General features: G+C 44.5%; 1 protein-coding gene across 1 annotated transcript in view; it reads right to left on the bottom strand.

Moving 5' to 3' along the window:
• The window catches only part of MORC4 (MORC family CW-type zinc finger 4), a 59,508-nt gene extending 51,247 nt beyond the window's left edge, over positions 1 to 8,261 (bottom strand). Inside the window, exons 1-3 of the mRNA XM_084789944.1 lie at positions 7,857 to 8,261; positions 7,653 to 7,725; positions 927 to 1,059 (exon numbers count right to left, since the gene is read on the bottom strand). Coding sequence (XP_084646070.1) covers positions 927 to 1,059; positions 7,653 to 7,725; positions 7,857 to 7,958 — 308 coding nt within the window. The 5' untranslated portion in view covers positions 7,959 to 8,261. The remainder of the gene's footprint in view (positions 1 to 926; positions 1,060 to 7,652; positions 7,726 to 7,856) is intronic.
• Positions 8,262 to 15,157: the final 6,896 nt, after the last annotated feature.

Genomic DNA, 15,157 nt, shown 5'->3' with positions numbered 1-15,157 from the left:
TTCGACTGAAACTACAACACAATGAACTTGTTTTCCATTTTTAGGGTTCTGGGCCCTTTCCCTCCTCCTCGGCACTGCTCCATTGTTACCCAGGTTTTACACATTCTAGCTCAGGAAGCACATGGAGAGTTAACAACCACATCTGCTGAAAAGGAAAGATAAAGAAGGAAAGAGTCGAAGAAACACCCAGCTTGCACCAAGCGATACGGGAAGACAATAAAGCTCAAAAATTCCCAACCACAAATGCGTAAAAATAAGTCAGTGAACTCGGTATGGCAATATGAGTTGAGCTTCAGCTTCGACAGCTACAAAATACTGTTCTTAGCTCTCCAGTTCTACTGAAGAGCCTTCTAAGATGATGTCTGCGGATTTCGTCTATTATCTTTCAAGGGGTTTCACAATTCTAACTCCTGAGTCATCTCAACTCTCGCACACACGCCTTAAGAATGAGTTTAGGTGAGTTATATACTGAAGACCTCAGATAAATGAAGAAATTCGGGCTTTTACTTAGGCCCTTTTCTTTTCTTTAACCGTCATTCCTTATTCCCTATCTTTTCGTACCTTGTTGAAGTTAACTCACTCTTTTCATCTCAATTTGAACAGCATTCGAACTAGGAGATTTTTACAGGCCTCTCAGATCAGCTTGGGTTCTTCTGTGGATTTACCCCCTGTCATGCTTTCCTATTAATATGGTTAGAGTATTTTATTATGCTTACTTGCTTTAATCATCTTAATTGCCAGCTAGATTCTTCATTCCATGAAGACAGAAATATTATCTGCCTCACAATTGATAACTTGACATTAAGATGTGCTTAGCAAATGTTCATAGGGTGAATAGAGGTAAGTTAAACTATTGTAGAAAATTGTCAGTCCTTAAATAAAGTTTGTGAAGTCAAGATAAGACAATAGAATAAAGACATCTTTACCTGAGCATTCGGTGAAGTTTGTGAGGTGTCATGCCACATCCATCATCAGTAAAGGTCAAACAAGGTTTATTCTTGACTTCCTCCACATCAATAAAGACCGTCCTGGCAGATACATCTGGATCTACAGCATTATCTGTGAAAGGTAGAAATCTGTGATATCAGACTCCCCCTCTCAATAATCTATCAAAATCTCCAGTTCAGTACCAAGATATGTAAATTTATCATTAACTCCTTCCCATGGATGCCCCAGAAGATAAGTAAGTTGCCATTAATAGTGGTGTGCTTACTGGGTTATTCAGAAGAGCGGACACGGTGGCAGATGGAACCACGAAGGTGATTTCCAGTTTTCACACAATGGATGGTCCTGCAATCTGACTTTTTCCCAACAAAAGTCAGTGTCTACAGAAAAATGTGCTGTTTTGCAAAGCATTCTGCTTTGCTTTGGCTTTACCACTTCTTGCCTCTCAAGACACTTTACAGTTCGTGAACACATATAGTAAAAGGTGGCCAGAGAGAAAAAGCTGAACCAGCAGTTTGGGTACAAATTCATATGTCTTATGCAAATAAGTTTCTTTGTAAAAAAAAACACACAAACACTTTCTGCCTTTTCATATCATCTTCTCTGTTAAAATCATAGGTATTGGTATGGTGGCACATGCCTTTAATCCTAGCACTCAGGGAGGCATGGGCAGGTAGATTTCTGTGAGTTGGAGGACAGCCTGGTCTAGCTATAATTCTAAGGACAGCCAGAGATATATAGTGAAATCTTGTCTCAAAAAAAAAAAAAAAGAACACAGGTATATATTTTTTGCAATCTCTGTTTATAGTTATAGGACCTCAAGGAGTCAGAGGTTAAAATTAAAACATTTGATTGCCTGCTTAAATCCCAGTGATGGCAGTGAGTCTATTAAGAGAGAAAGAGATTCTGCTGTTTTCTTTCTTCTGTATTAAATGTGATGCTGTCTAGCCCTTGAAAGAGAAAACTGAATTAAAGTAGAAAACTGCATAGACACTTCCATGGTTCCTCCTGAAGTACATCTTCACAAACAGCTGATTGTTTTAAGACTCCAGGGACATCAAACTTGACCATATTAAATGTGTCATGTCCTCCATGCCAGTGAGTGCCACTATCTGAAAGGCCATATCGATTGTCGTAGGCACCGTTTACACAGTCATTAATATATGTGGGTTACTAGTTTCATTAGGGCTCACTAGCCCTGTTAGAAATGCATTCTATGCAATGTTGTGTATTATTGTATGGATATGGTTTGTCCCTTAAAGATGTATGCGCTAGAAGCTCTATCTCTGGTGTGTGATGAGATGGCAGAGCCTTTAAGAAAGTGAGGTCCAGTAAAAGGAAGTTACGTCACTGAGTATGCTAACTCAGAAGGGACTAACACTGCCAGATCTGAAAGGACTAGATGGGTTTCCACTAAAATGAGTTGTTTTAATCCAAGGCCACCCCGTGTGCTTGGCTCCTTCTTTATGTGTGGAGCTCTGTTTTGAGTTCTCTGGCACATTGTGATGCCTTGTGATGCAGCTAGGGGGGCCCTTTCAGGGATGCTGGCATGATGCCATTTAGACCTTCCATGCACCAGAATCATGCTCCAAATGGACTTATATACAGTGCATTCATCCTTGGGCATTATGTTACAGTGACACAAAATGGACTTACACAGCTAGGTACCTAAATCATTTCAATTTCTACTAGTTTTTTTTTTTAAAGCAATACGGAGACCTTCCTTCCTATATATCCTGTTGGAGACATTTTATATGGATTTACTGATACCAGATAGCTGGTCTGAGATAGCCACCTGGGGTCCTGATGACATAGTTGCATCAGTACCATTGACCAAATCATGCCATTCCCCCCCCCATCAGCAACATCTCTTACAATCAAAATACACATTTTTTTAACAATACAATTATCAGTATCCGCTACAACCACTTGGATGCGTGGAATGTCTGCCAAATAAAATGAGACACAGATTAATTTCAAGTGCTACAACAGTGTTGCCAAAGTCATTGACTGTCACAGGCAGTAATCTGAAAACAAATCTGGACAGCTCTATAAAGGGGTTCTGAGGTCTACTACTGTGGATCTATAAGGACCAAGCAGGACCTAAGCCCCATATAAATGTGGCAACGGTGCTGGGGCTACATTTCAGCAGAAGCTACATGCTGGTAAGTAATGGTGGCATTAACAGAAATGTAGTTCTTTACTTTGTAAGAGGCAGGTTTTTTCCCCTTAACCATCAGAAGGACCTAGCATTTTATATCTGTCAGCATTCAGGAAATTTTACTTGGCATGCAGGCTCTTATCAGTCACTCTTGCTGGTAGACAGCCAAAGCCATTGAGACCAATACAACTTGTCAACCAGCTGGATATCATTTATACACGGAAAATGATGACTATTGGGGACTTTTTTCTAATACTTTGTGGACATTCATAATTCAAATATATAACACACATTGACTCCAATTGTACACTTATACACTGGGACACGAAATGAATTTTTTTATGGGTTTCTAACAAAAGTCACTTCTCTTCTCTCTCTCTCTCTCTCTCTCTCTCTCTCTCTCTCTCTCTCTCTCTCTAATGAGAGTTTTGGTCAAACTTTACCAGGTTGTTTTTGTTTGCTTGCTTTATAGGAGTGGACCAAAGACTCTAAACAGTGGCAGGTCATGAGTTACATGGTAGCTGTCTGGAGCAGTCAGCCATGAGCTGAGGGTTCGTGAAGTACAGGGAAATATGGGGCTCAGGAGAGGTCAGAGTCTGATGGAACATGAGGGAAATTGAGATCAGTGGGCATGGCCTGGCAAGCAGAGCTCTACACTTACTTTCTGGTTCTGTGTGGCCGGTCTTGAGGCCTCAACAAATGAAATTATAACAACTTCATCAGCCTCAATAGATGAGCTTATAAGACACTAACAAGGCAAGCAGTTTCAATCCCACCTCTTCCTGTTCAGCCCTGTAAAAACTGGTCAACATGTGGCATAGCCTATCATATCCCAGGAACTCTACCCTCTACCCCAGCCCAGCCCATATAGACTATGAACAGAGATAATGAGAGAACCCCTCCTCATCTTTACCTGGTACCTGGGTGTGAGCTGCCCTGTCTTCATCTGTCTAGTATGGCTTCACAATTTCATATACTTTCTTGTCCCAGTCCGGGACATCGCTTAGTGAGAGGGCTCTGTCTCCACCTTGCCTTTGGCTACCAAGTTACTTTAGCAAGAACACGAAACTCCTTACATCCCAAACTGCTCCACATTCACGTGGGTCGACATGATTCCCTGTCCTCTTAAAAAAAAAAAAAGTTCTGGAACTGCAGACTCACACCTCATCAGAACCTGGCAGGGGGGATGGGAGAATGTTTACCAAGTGGTTCAGTGACAAGAGATAAGGAATGGAGACTGCTTTGAAAGACTATTTCACAAGCCTCCGCCTATCCATTCCTGTTCCAGGACGTGGTGATTTGCAAGGTTGCCTGGGACAGGCTATTGCACTACGAGGCAACTTGCAAGTAGGTAGATGTATAAAAAGTAAGGACATCATCTTTGGTCACAAGGCTACTCTCACACATACACATGCGCGCGCGTGCGTGCAGGCACGCGCACACACACACATACATACAGGCACACGCCCATGCACACACAGTTTCTACATGTATGTATGTATGGCAAGTATGAGTCTCAAAAGCCACTTTAGGGACTGGAGTTGCAGCTCAGTGGAATATTTTCCCGGTATGTGTGAAACCGTGAGTTTAATTCCTAGTTGAAAAGTTGTTTTGATAGGGCCGAAGGGATACCTCAGTGGTTGAAATCAATTGCTGCTTTTGCAGAGGCTCTGGGCTTGGTTCCCAAGACCCACATGGCAGCTCACAATTGTCTATAACTACAAATCTAGGCGATGTGACACCTGCTTCTAGCCTCTGTGGGCACTGCATTCATTGCATGTGGTACACTTTAAATACATGGTAAAACACTCATACACATAAAAAAGGCAAATCTTTTTTTTTTAAGTCTTTTTTTTTAAACGCGTCTCTCTTTCTGCTCTGTAACATCCCCCTTCCCCCCGTGTTCTGCTACAGCTGGCTTTTTCTATTCTTGTAGTCATTTTCTTACTCTCACAGGCATTTCCCTCTCGTCTGTATTATCTCAATTGCTTCATAAGCAGTCGTTAAAATCCACATCTCTCACCACAGGCCTGTAAGATGAAGCATCCTGAGGCACAGATCTCATCACAGTTTCTTCTTGTCAGGCTAGCAGGTCAAATGCTGAGATTCCCAGTCACATCCTGGCTCCAGCTCACCTTTCTAACCTCATTTCCTACTTGGAATTTGAAATAAAATGACCTGTTTGCGGCCAGAACCTGCCACTTACGGAGCATGTAGCCTTAGGGGGAGGAAAAAGTACGCTTATTTTCTAAACCTCTGTTTACTCATCTTGGAAAGAGAAAAAAAAAAAAAGAAAGAAAGAAAAACGCTACTCATCTCCAAGGATAAAGCTGCAAAGCTATTTTTTTTCCATTGCTCTTTTTAAGCTCGTTAAAGGTGTCTAAGTGTCCCATTTGTGAGCACCGTGCTTTAATTAAATTGAAGGACCCAGAAGATAGTCTTCATGCTTTCTCTCACCCAGTTGTTCCTTGAGAGGGGAATGTCCCTCCCTCTCTATATCCACATGACCCAACCCCTCAAATCTCTTCTCAAATGCCCCCTCCTCCACAATGCCTTTCCGACTGCTGCTTCTGTTCCTGCTAAGATTAAGACACTCCTCTTTCGTCTGTATTCCTCCAGCCCTGGTGTGCAACTCTCTTCATACATCATTTCCTACTTGGATCTTACAGAAACTGTGAACCTTTTTTTACGTCGTTTGTCACATAAAGCGGATGTGGATTATATGCATTTTCTATCTATCATGGCGACCTTGTGCATCATGGATGTTTATCCCTAAAAAAGTAATGAGGAAGGAGGAAAAAGAGTTGAAGCAAAAGCCAAAATGAAAGTTTTGGATTACCAGTCAACACTGCGATGTTCCTTTGCCTTATCAATATTTGTGACTTGGCTTAAACAATTTGTCTTTGTATACGCACATTCACATTCATGATAGTCATCTTAGGCCAGGTCTACAGTTTTTAATATTTTAAAAATTCATATAGTGATCTGAGTTTAATGGTGTATGCCTGTAATCTTAGCATTCACTAGGAGGCAGACACAGGCAGATCTCTGTGTGCTGACAGCTAGTCTGATTTACACAGCACATTTCAGGCCAGCTGGGCTACACAGTGAGACCCTGTCTAAAAAAAAAAAGAAGAAGAAAAGAAAATCATATAAAGCCATTGATGTAGCTCAGTGGCAGAGCACTTGCTTAGCATTCATGAGGTTCTCTCTGGGTTCAAAATAACACCACCAAAAATAAAGAAGGGAAAAGACAAATCATATATTTCAAAATAACAAACTGAAAATTTACTAACTCGCCTATAAAGTGCAAATCACACAAAACAGATACAGGAGAAGCAACTGTAAAAGTATAGCAGACTTTTTTACAATGCTTTGCTGTCTATCTACTATACTGTTAAATTCCCTCTTTTGGCTTTTTAAAATAAGCTACAGGCACATAGATCTTATTCCACTCTTTGAAGGCGCAGAGTGAAATCCCTGGAAATTCAAACTGTATCATCAATGCCGATTTCTTCTTGAACTCTCTAGACTGCAATCAGCAACCTACTCTAAGGCCTGTTGGGTTATAGCCAAACTAATCATCAGAATTCTCCATCACCTTCCAAATAAGTCTTCTGACTCTTCCAGTAGCTCACCGACATCTTTACAAAAACAAGTCTCCTGGCATGGCCACAGCAATGAATGGCTTACACACCCACTGGCCTTCATTCACGTAGCTCTGAAACCATTTTCAAGATTTTGTTCTGTGCTAACTAGCCCCATAAATCTCTCTCCCTTCTTTGAGTTTTTGAGATATTTATAATGTGCTTCTTCTGTGTGCTGCTGCATTTGGTGCAGAACTGCTTTTCGTCTTTGCTTTCCGAACAACACATTACTGCAGAAGCTGTAGGAATCTGCTCCAAGGAATCAACTGAAAACGTTTTTTTTTTTTAAGCGAGCACCCGTGCACCCAGAGGTTAAGTCCCGAAGTCCTCCCTATTCATTCCAGCGGTGCGAGGGCGCTCGTAGACTAGGAACCCAGCCCTCTGCAGTCTCAGGGAGCCAAATGCACTCGTGTCATCATCTCTTAAGAGATGTCCCATCATTCCTAGACTTTGTCTCTAAAGTTAAATAAGTCCTTTCCAGATCTTTCCAACTACTCTACATGGTCCTGTACACTGTTCCTTTGCCAGCCTGGGGCCCTCTGTAGGCCGCCGGCCACCGTCTAACCCAGCCGCCTCGGGCCCGGTATTTTTATGCATTGCTTTTTGATTATTAACTAAGAATCCTAAAGTGACTGGAACATCACGAACCAGACAGAACAAGGGTGGCACGGGAACCTTACCCAAACTCTTAGTGCACAGCTCGCTTCCTCGGCTTTCCCGGTGGGATCTAGTTGCCACCCCCCCCCCGCCCCCAGAGAACACCATGGCCGAGGCCCCCCAGCCCGCCTCGGGCGGACCCGCCCCACGCGCCTCGTGCATTCCTCTCGCGTCCACCGCACCACGCTGGCACCGCTGTCCCAGGCTTGCGACCCGCCGCCCAGCCAGCCCTCGTCACTCACCTAGTAACTCTGCGATGGCACTGAAGGGTCGTGTGTGGCTACTGGAGTTGCTCTGGAGGTAGCGGGGGCTCATCTGGGGGCAAGAGAAGGTCCCATCCCGCGTGAGGCCTCGGCTCGCCCGGCCCTCCCCGCGCATCCCCCGCAGCCCGGGGACCCTTGCGCGCTCGCGCGAGTCCGTCCCCTCGGGGGGGCCCCCAGACCTACCGTGCTCAGGCGGATCCCAAAGGCCTGCGGGACGCTGCCCGCCCGGGCCAGTCCGCAGCCAGGCGTTCCAGGGCCCACGGGGGCCCCCCGGTACAGGAGCATTTTTTTGGCCGCCAGGATACCCGTTTGCCGCTGCCGGACCCCTTGGCCGGCTTTCCCTGCAGTAGACCGAGCTGTCCCCCCCGACTCGCAGCTGGCGGTGGCCGTTCTGGACTGGCTCACCCTCGTTCCCACTCGCAGCTGGCGGAGGCGGGGCGCACTGCAGCCACCTGTCCCCAGCGGGAGGGGTGAAGCCTGAGGAACTCAGTGTCTGCCCCGCCTTGTCAGCACCTCTCCTGACCCACCGACTGCCAGGGCTGCCCTAGGGCCCTACAGAAATATGGCGATCTCCTGACAGACGCTCCTCCATCCCCGCCCCTAATTAATTCTTGGCGTTTGCCATAGGCCAGGCGGCCGAGCGGGAAAGGCGCGAGGGGAGGGGGGGATGGCGGTGCGTGGGGAGGGGCGGGAATGTGGCAAGAGGAGGGAGAGCGTGCATGGGATTTCTGGAGTCCCACTTAGGCTGCATGACTAACAGGCAGGATAAGACAAGTCTTTCAAGTAAGAAGGGCTACAGTTTTGCTATCTGGGAAGATAGCCTACTGGAGCTAAGGAAAATCATTCCCACTAGCTGCTTCCAAAGTGTATGGAAGCACCCGGAACTTTCTAGAATGCAGTTGGCAAACTGCCTACCAATCCTTCAAGCATTCAGGGAGAGTTTAGAAAAGGAGAAACTGAATTTGCTTGCTGCAAATAGGTCATTGATTAAGTTATAGAATGTATTACATAAAGTAATATGCAACGTTGTGAATTTGTATACTTGAGGGCGCACCATGTGAATACCATTTACATTTGAAGGCCAGACACTGAAGTCAGGTGGCTGGGGTTACAAACTTACATGACCAAGATCATAGTTGCGCAGCAAGCCCCTTTACCCACTAACCCTAGCCCCTAGCCCCTAGCCCCTAACCCTAGCCCCTAAGTCACGTAAATTTTTTAAAATTTTAAAATAGTTTTTATTACTGCGTCTATTTATTCTGTGTGTTTGTGTGTCTGTATACGTGTGCACCTATGAAGATCAGCACGCAATTTGCGGGAGTGACTTCTCACCGTCCTCTGTATCTTGTGGCTTTGGCGCTCAGACTCAAGTTCTCAGGCCTGGTGGCAAGCACTTTCACCACTGTGCCATTTCGCCAGCCCAGTATTCAGTCTTCAATTCTAAAGGGCATGCCTGTTGTAAGTGAATCTACATTTACACCTACTGCATTGATCAAATAGGGATGGTTGGCATGTTGACTTCATATACTTATTTTTTTTTCTTGTAGTGTTGGCTTCAAACCCAGGTTCTTTAAGGGCACACTAGACAAGTACCACCAAGCTGCATCCCTCATATACATGTGTGTATGTGGGGTGGGGGTGGAAGCCATACATTGTATGTCTTCCTCGGTTTACTCTCCATATTATCTTTTGCATCTGGAGCACAGCAAGTCAGCCAGACTGCCTAGCCAGTGAGCAAGCTCCAGGCAACTATGGTCACTACCGCAGCCCACCAGCTCAGCACCAGGGTTACAGACACTTTTATGTGGGCGGTAGGGATCTGAACTCAGGTTGTTCAGGCTTGCTTGGCAAATGTTTTACTAACTCTCCAGCCTCCCTTTGTGTGTGTATATGAGTATACGTCTTCATGTGGGGAGGTGTCATGTGTGCCTTTGTACGTGGAAGCCAGAGGTCAACTTCAAGGGTTATTTCGCCTTGTTTGTTGAGACAGGCTCTTTCAATAGTCTAGAGTTCACTAAGTAGGTGTAACATGACGAGCCAGCCAGTGATCTGCCTGTTTCTGTCTCTCCTGTGCTAGCAGGATTATAAAAGGCCACTAACCCTCGCTTTTTTTTTCTTTTTTCTTTTTTCTTTTTTCTTTTTTTTAACATGAGTTCTGGGGATTGAACTTAGATCCTTTGCCTTGCATAGCAAGCACTTTCCTAACTGATTCAACAGATGACTTTGTTTTTGAGACAGAGTCTCATTACTCAGTTCAGGAAGGCTGTTTATCTTCCTTCTTTGGCCTATGCTTGGACATCAGGGAAGGCCATTGTGCCCTGCACTCTATATTTATCTTGTGTTTGTAATAAAAACATGTTTAAAAGTCTTTCTATTTAGAGGTTTACAGTACTTCATTGTTCCCCATGGGTGCCTGCTTGTTTGGTAGAATACTAGACTTTATGTCTTCTAACTACGTACCTGCTGCCCAGTTCCTAATGCTGATTGCCTCTCTCAACCACTTCCCAGTTTTCCTGTCGTTGGACATTGAAGTTGAATGGAAGCTTCGGCCATTGTAACTAGTACTGCCATAAACATGGAAGTGCAGATGTCTCCTCTTCTATAGTGATATCATTTCCCAGCATTGGGATTTCTAGATAATTCTGTGTTTACATTTTTTGAAGAAGCTCTATACATTTTTTTCATAATTGTTGTAGTACTTTGCATTCACAGCAGCAGTTTATAAAGGCTTCCTTTTCTTCACATCTGTACCAGCAATTGTTTTCTTTGTCATTTTGTCATTATAACTAGAATGAGGTGTCATACCCCTGTGATTTTCATTTTCATTTTTATCATACTTAGACTTTTGCATACACGTGTACTTGGATTAGACCTGGGGCATCACACCTCATCACTCTACGACCGAACTATGTATTTCCAGCTCATCTTTTACTTTTTATTATGAGGTAGGGTATCATTGGGGTGCCCATGCTGGCTTGAAATTACTTCGTAGCCTAAGTAGATTAAACATTCAGTCACCCTTCCTTAATATTCCAAGTAGCTGGGGTTACAGGCCTGTGCCCGCAAGCCCAAGAGATACTGTTAAAATAACTCATTGGTTTTTTTGTATGTCTTTTCTTTTCTTTTCTTTTAGAAGTTAAATTCTCCCATAAGGCTCATGAAACTGGATAAGAGGTTATATAGATAGTAAACACTTGGTGGAGAAGAGGCAATTCTTCCATGGCATAGAAATGGGCAAGTTGCCTAGGGTCCCCTGGTAATGCAGCTTTTGTGAGTAGTAATCCAGTCTGGGGTGAGGTTCGTTGGCAAAGCAGCTGCCTGGATGCCCTTGTTCCTCCAAGTATCCCCTCACCTATGCCCCTTTAAGTAACCCTTCCCCCAAAACACCTCGTTGGTTGACCAAACTGGGTTTGAATGGAATAATTTCTTTCATCTGCCCTTTCTCTCTCTACCTGGCACAAATAGAATAAGACTCCACCAGTGAAGCCACAGATTTCAAGCATATATCTCTGCATTTACACATAGCTCTATATGTATCCAGTCAACTCACTGTCCACAGGGGACTGGGTTCAGTACACCAAACTTTGTTTTTGTTCTAGTTGCTTAAATACATTTACTGTATAAACTAACTAAATAATATAAATATGCATATATGCATAAGTGATGATATATGTATAGTAAATACATGTACATATTAAAATACATGAATATAGTAAATTATATAAGTATATGTATATATGTAAAACCTATTGATACAAAAATCTAACTGTAGACACGCAATAAAAACAATAAATATCAAGATATCTTTGAACCAGATTTCTCCATTGAGTTCCTTGTATTTGTCTTTTTAAAAACTTATCCTTGTCTTTAAACTTCAAAAATACAAAAAAAAAGTATAGACAAAAAAAAAATGAATCTCAAAAAAGAATCTCTATACCTGTATTACTTTGGTGCAGAAATGCTTGGTTCTGGGCATTGTGAATGTATTTTACCATTGTGGGATTTGAGGTATTGTGGCCTCATAAGCATGTAGTGCCATGATTAGTAGCAAGGGTTCCAAGTATTTCTCAGACCCTTTCCAGTTCTCTACATCAGAAGTGATTCTCCAGAGGCAAATGAGCTGGTTCAGAGTCCAGGGCTTGGCCTCTTCTAGTTTTGCAGCCACTAGGCAGCCCTAGACAAGACAGTAAATGAATCTATGCAAAGTCTATCATTGCTGCTCCACAGGGCAACCAAAGGGCCATAACATGAAGTTCCACTATGTCACCCCCAAACAAGGAAGATAGATTCCAGAGTCCTGGGCTGTTGTGTGACCCTGGGGTTTGCTACACAGAATCAGGAAATGGGTCTCAGGAAGTGGCAAAACCCTAGAGCATCCCTGCCCTATTCTGTCCCGGGGCAGAGCTGTAGAAATGAAGACAAGCTTCCCTTTGCTCTAGGGCTTTTGGCTCACATGCTTTGAACCTTCTATGGTGATCTTTGTTATTTCATGCAGTCTGTTCATTTCGTCAAGGATGATTGCCTTGCCCTGAAGGAGTCACACACAGAAGAAGCACTTGGCATTATCACCCTGGGCTCCAGGGGGCGGTGTATGAATTTCTCCTATCATGTTCTGACCCATTCTCTAAGGTCACCCAAGTTCCTGGGTGGAAATGCTGAAGCCCGAAAGGTATCAGGGTGGGAGATCGGCCAGGTGCCTTTGAAAAGTTGAGCATAGAAAAGCACTGGTTCCTGTCCTGATTCCTCCATAGAATTAACCTGTGATCTTAGAAACAGATCATTTCCCAAAGGCAGCATATTGAACCAGAGCATGTGGGAAGAAGGATGGAGAACATTCTCAGGACAGACACCTGCAGGGAGGGAGAAAATGGTGCTGAACAGAGAAGGAAAGAACAAAGACAGCCTCAGTGACACTGCAGAAGACCCCTTGGAAGTTCCAAGAGGTCCTGATTTGCAACAGAAAGCCAGCTATTTAGAAGCCACCTTTGAGCAGTCACTGGATACAGCTCTCACCTGGGGACGATGTATAACCTTAGGCCCCTTAGGCTTTCTGCAAACAAAGCCATTCCTGGAGAAGGACTCATCTGTGTACTGTGAGGGCCAGCATTCCCCACAGTTGTTGAAGGTTGAGTCCTGCAAGAATAAAGTAGAGGTAACTGGAAAAAATGCAGGGAGGGTTTTCGAGCTAGATTGCAGTTGGAATTTAAGTGTCACGAGCTGTACGATATTAGGAAAGCCACCTATGCTCTCTCTAAAGCTATTTGTTCATCAAAAAAAAATATGGAATCATGGGTCCGCCCTGCATGCTTGTTGGGAGAGGCAAATAGGTAGCATTGGAGGAATGCCACCTGTAAAGCTTCATGGAAAGAAATCAGTAGTCATTATTTGTTTGGTTTGGCTTTTTTCGAGACGGGGTTTCTCTGGGTAGCGTTGGCTGTCCTGTACTTGCTTTGTAGGCCAGGCTGGCCTCTAATTCACAGAGATCCTCCTGTCTCTGGCTGCTGGGATTACAGGCGCCTGCCACAATCTGTACAATGGTTTGAAGCTGAGTTAGGAATGCAGAAATGCTGTGTGTAAATTGGTAGAGTTCTCGCAAACTCTTAACCCTAGGAAAAAAAAAATGAAGTCACTTCAAAATCTGACCCTTGGCAACGAAATCCCCAGTTTATGTTGAAGCTGCCCCTGGTCTGCCTGTCTCTCACTGGCCCAGGCCCCTCAGTCCTCAGGGCACAGATTACTTCATAGTCCCTCTGTCAAGAAGCACCAGCTGGCATTGCTTGGACTTTTCAAGCATGCGCATTCTCAGCCGCCATTTGGGGCCCCAGTCTGTGAGTTACTGTAGGTAGTTCTCAATTGCCACTGCTCTGGAACTTGGGGTTCATCAAGGGCCACTAGCTCCGGGGGATCATTAGGGTCCTAGTTCCCTCCACCACTCTCTCCTCATGTAGGAAGAGCAAGACATGGCAGCAGGGAGTTTTAAAAACACACAAGACAGGGCAGGGCTTTTGCCATGAGGCCTTGGGTTTAACTTGTACTCTGCAACTACTGAGTCCCAGGAGTAGACAGCTGAATCCTGCCTGTGGCTGGCTGGAACCTTCTCCAGATCACATTATGCAATCCTTGTCTCTGGGCAACATTTCCCATGTTCAGAGACCCTTGACCTTCATGTCTCCTCAACACAGCCCCTAAAGGTGTGGTTTTCATCATAGTTACACCAGAGCAAAAGTACCTATACCGCCGGGGATGGGGAGGTGGCGGAGAGTATGTCACAAATGCACATTCTCAGGCCTTCCCCACACCACTTCAGGTAATTCTGATAAGGGCCCAAGTTTGGGATTTGACACTGGCTTTACTTGTGCAAATCCACTTTTACAAAAGCAGGGTGGGTGTAATTTGCTTGTTTTGGGGGCAGGAAGGGCGAGAGGAAAGGCCTTTGAGACAGGGGCTCATGTAGCTCCAGATGGCTTGGAACCTGCTATACAACCAAGGATGACTCAGAACTCCTGCTCCTCCTTCCTCTACCTCTTAGGGGATGTACCACCATGGCAGGCTATAATTTGCTTCTTCATTTTCACATTTCCTGGCAACTTCTTCCTTACTACACAGAAGAAATTGCGGAAGAAGGAAAGACACTGGTGGAAGGCTTTTTAGTGCCACACTTCCTAATTAGAAGGCACGCCCTTCCCACTTTAGTTTGGATTTATGTCCTGACCAGTGAGTGCAAATCAGGCTGCTAGCTGATCTAGCTTGATTTGCACTTATACTTATTTCTCCAGTGGCTTGTTGCTACTGGGCAAAGCTTTGGCATCCCAAGCAGAACATTTGGAATATAATACAAAACAGCTATTTTGAACAGAGGTTTAAAGCAATTTCATTACAGACACTAGCGCAGCATGTTTTACAGATTTGATTTTTGACCCATTTTGTAAAGATCCAGGGAAAGCAAACAGACCACCAGAACAGAAAGAAAATCAAGGGCAGAGGTGGGCAAGATACACTCTCCAAAATGACAGGTCAATTTGAGATCTAAATGGATCCAGGGACCTAAATTACTGTGGCTACTTCACAGGAAGAGAAGCCTGTAAAGGGCTGCCACACTCAGGCACAATTAAGCTTGGGAACCCTCCCTGGGGAAGGAGGTCACTGGGGCACCGTAGGGCTGGCTGAGAGCCTAGGGAGGAAACACAAGGGACATGAGGAAATTATGTGAGAAGCTCAGGAGAGCACACCAGGCCTGGTGTGGAATGTCAGAGGGATGGCTGCATAGCGGGAGGGCTGGGGTAGGCTCTGAAAAGGCTTGCTTGGGAGAGGCTGGAGCCTACAGTTTCTCTGTATCTGCCAATCCTAGTGTGATGACAGGAAGAAAGTGCTCAATTTGTAATGGAATTAGAATTCTCTACCAGAAATGCCAGGCTGAGAGCTAACTGTGATCCACTTCATAAGTCCTGGCCTATAAGCCAGGAGGAAGGGTTGTCTCCCACAGC

This window comes from Acomys minous (genome assembly GCF_964271855.1).
Source record: "Acomys minous genome assembly, chromosome: 7".
NCBI classification, from domain to species: domain Eukaryota; kingdom Metazoa; phylum Chordata; class Mammalia; order Rodentia; family Muridae; genus Acomys; species Acomys minous.
This window is presented reverse-complemented; position numbering and strand designations above follow the sequence as displayed.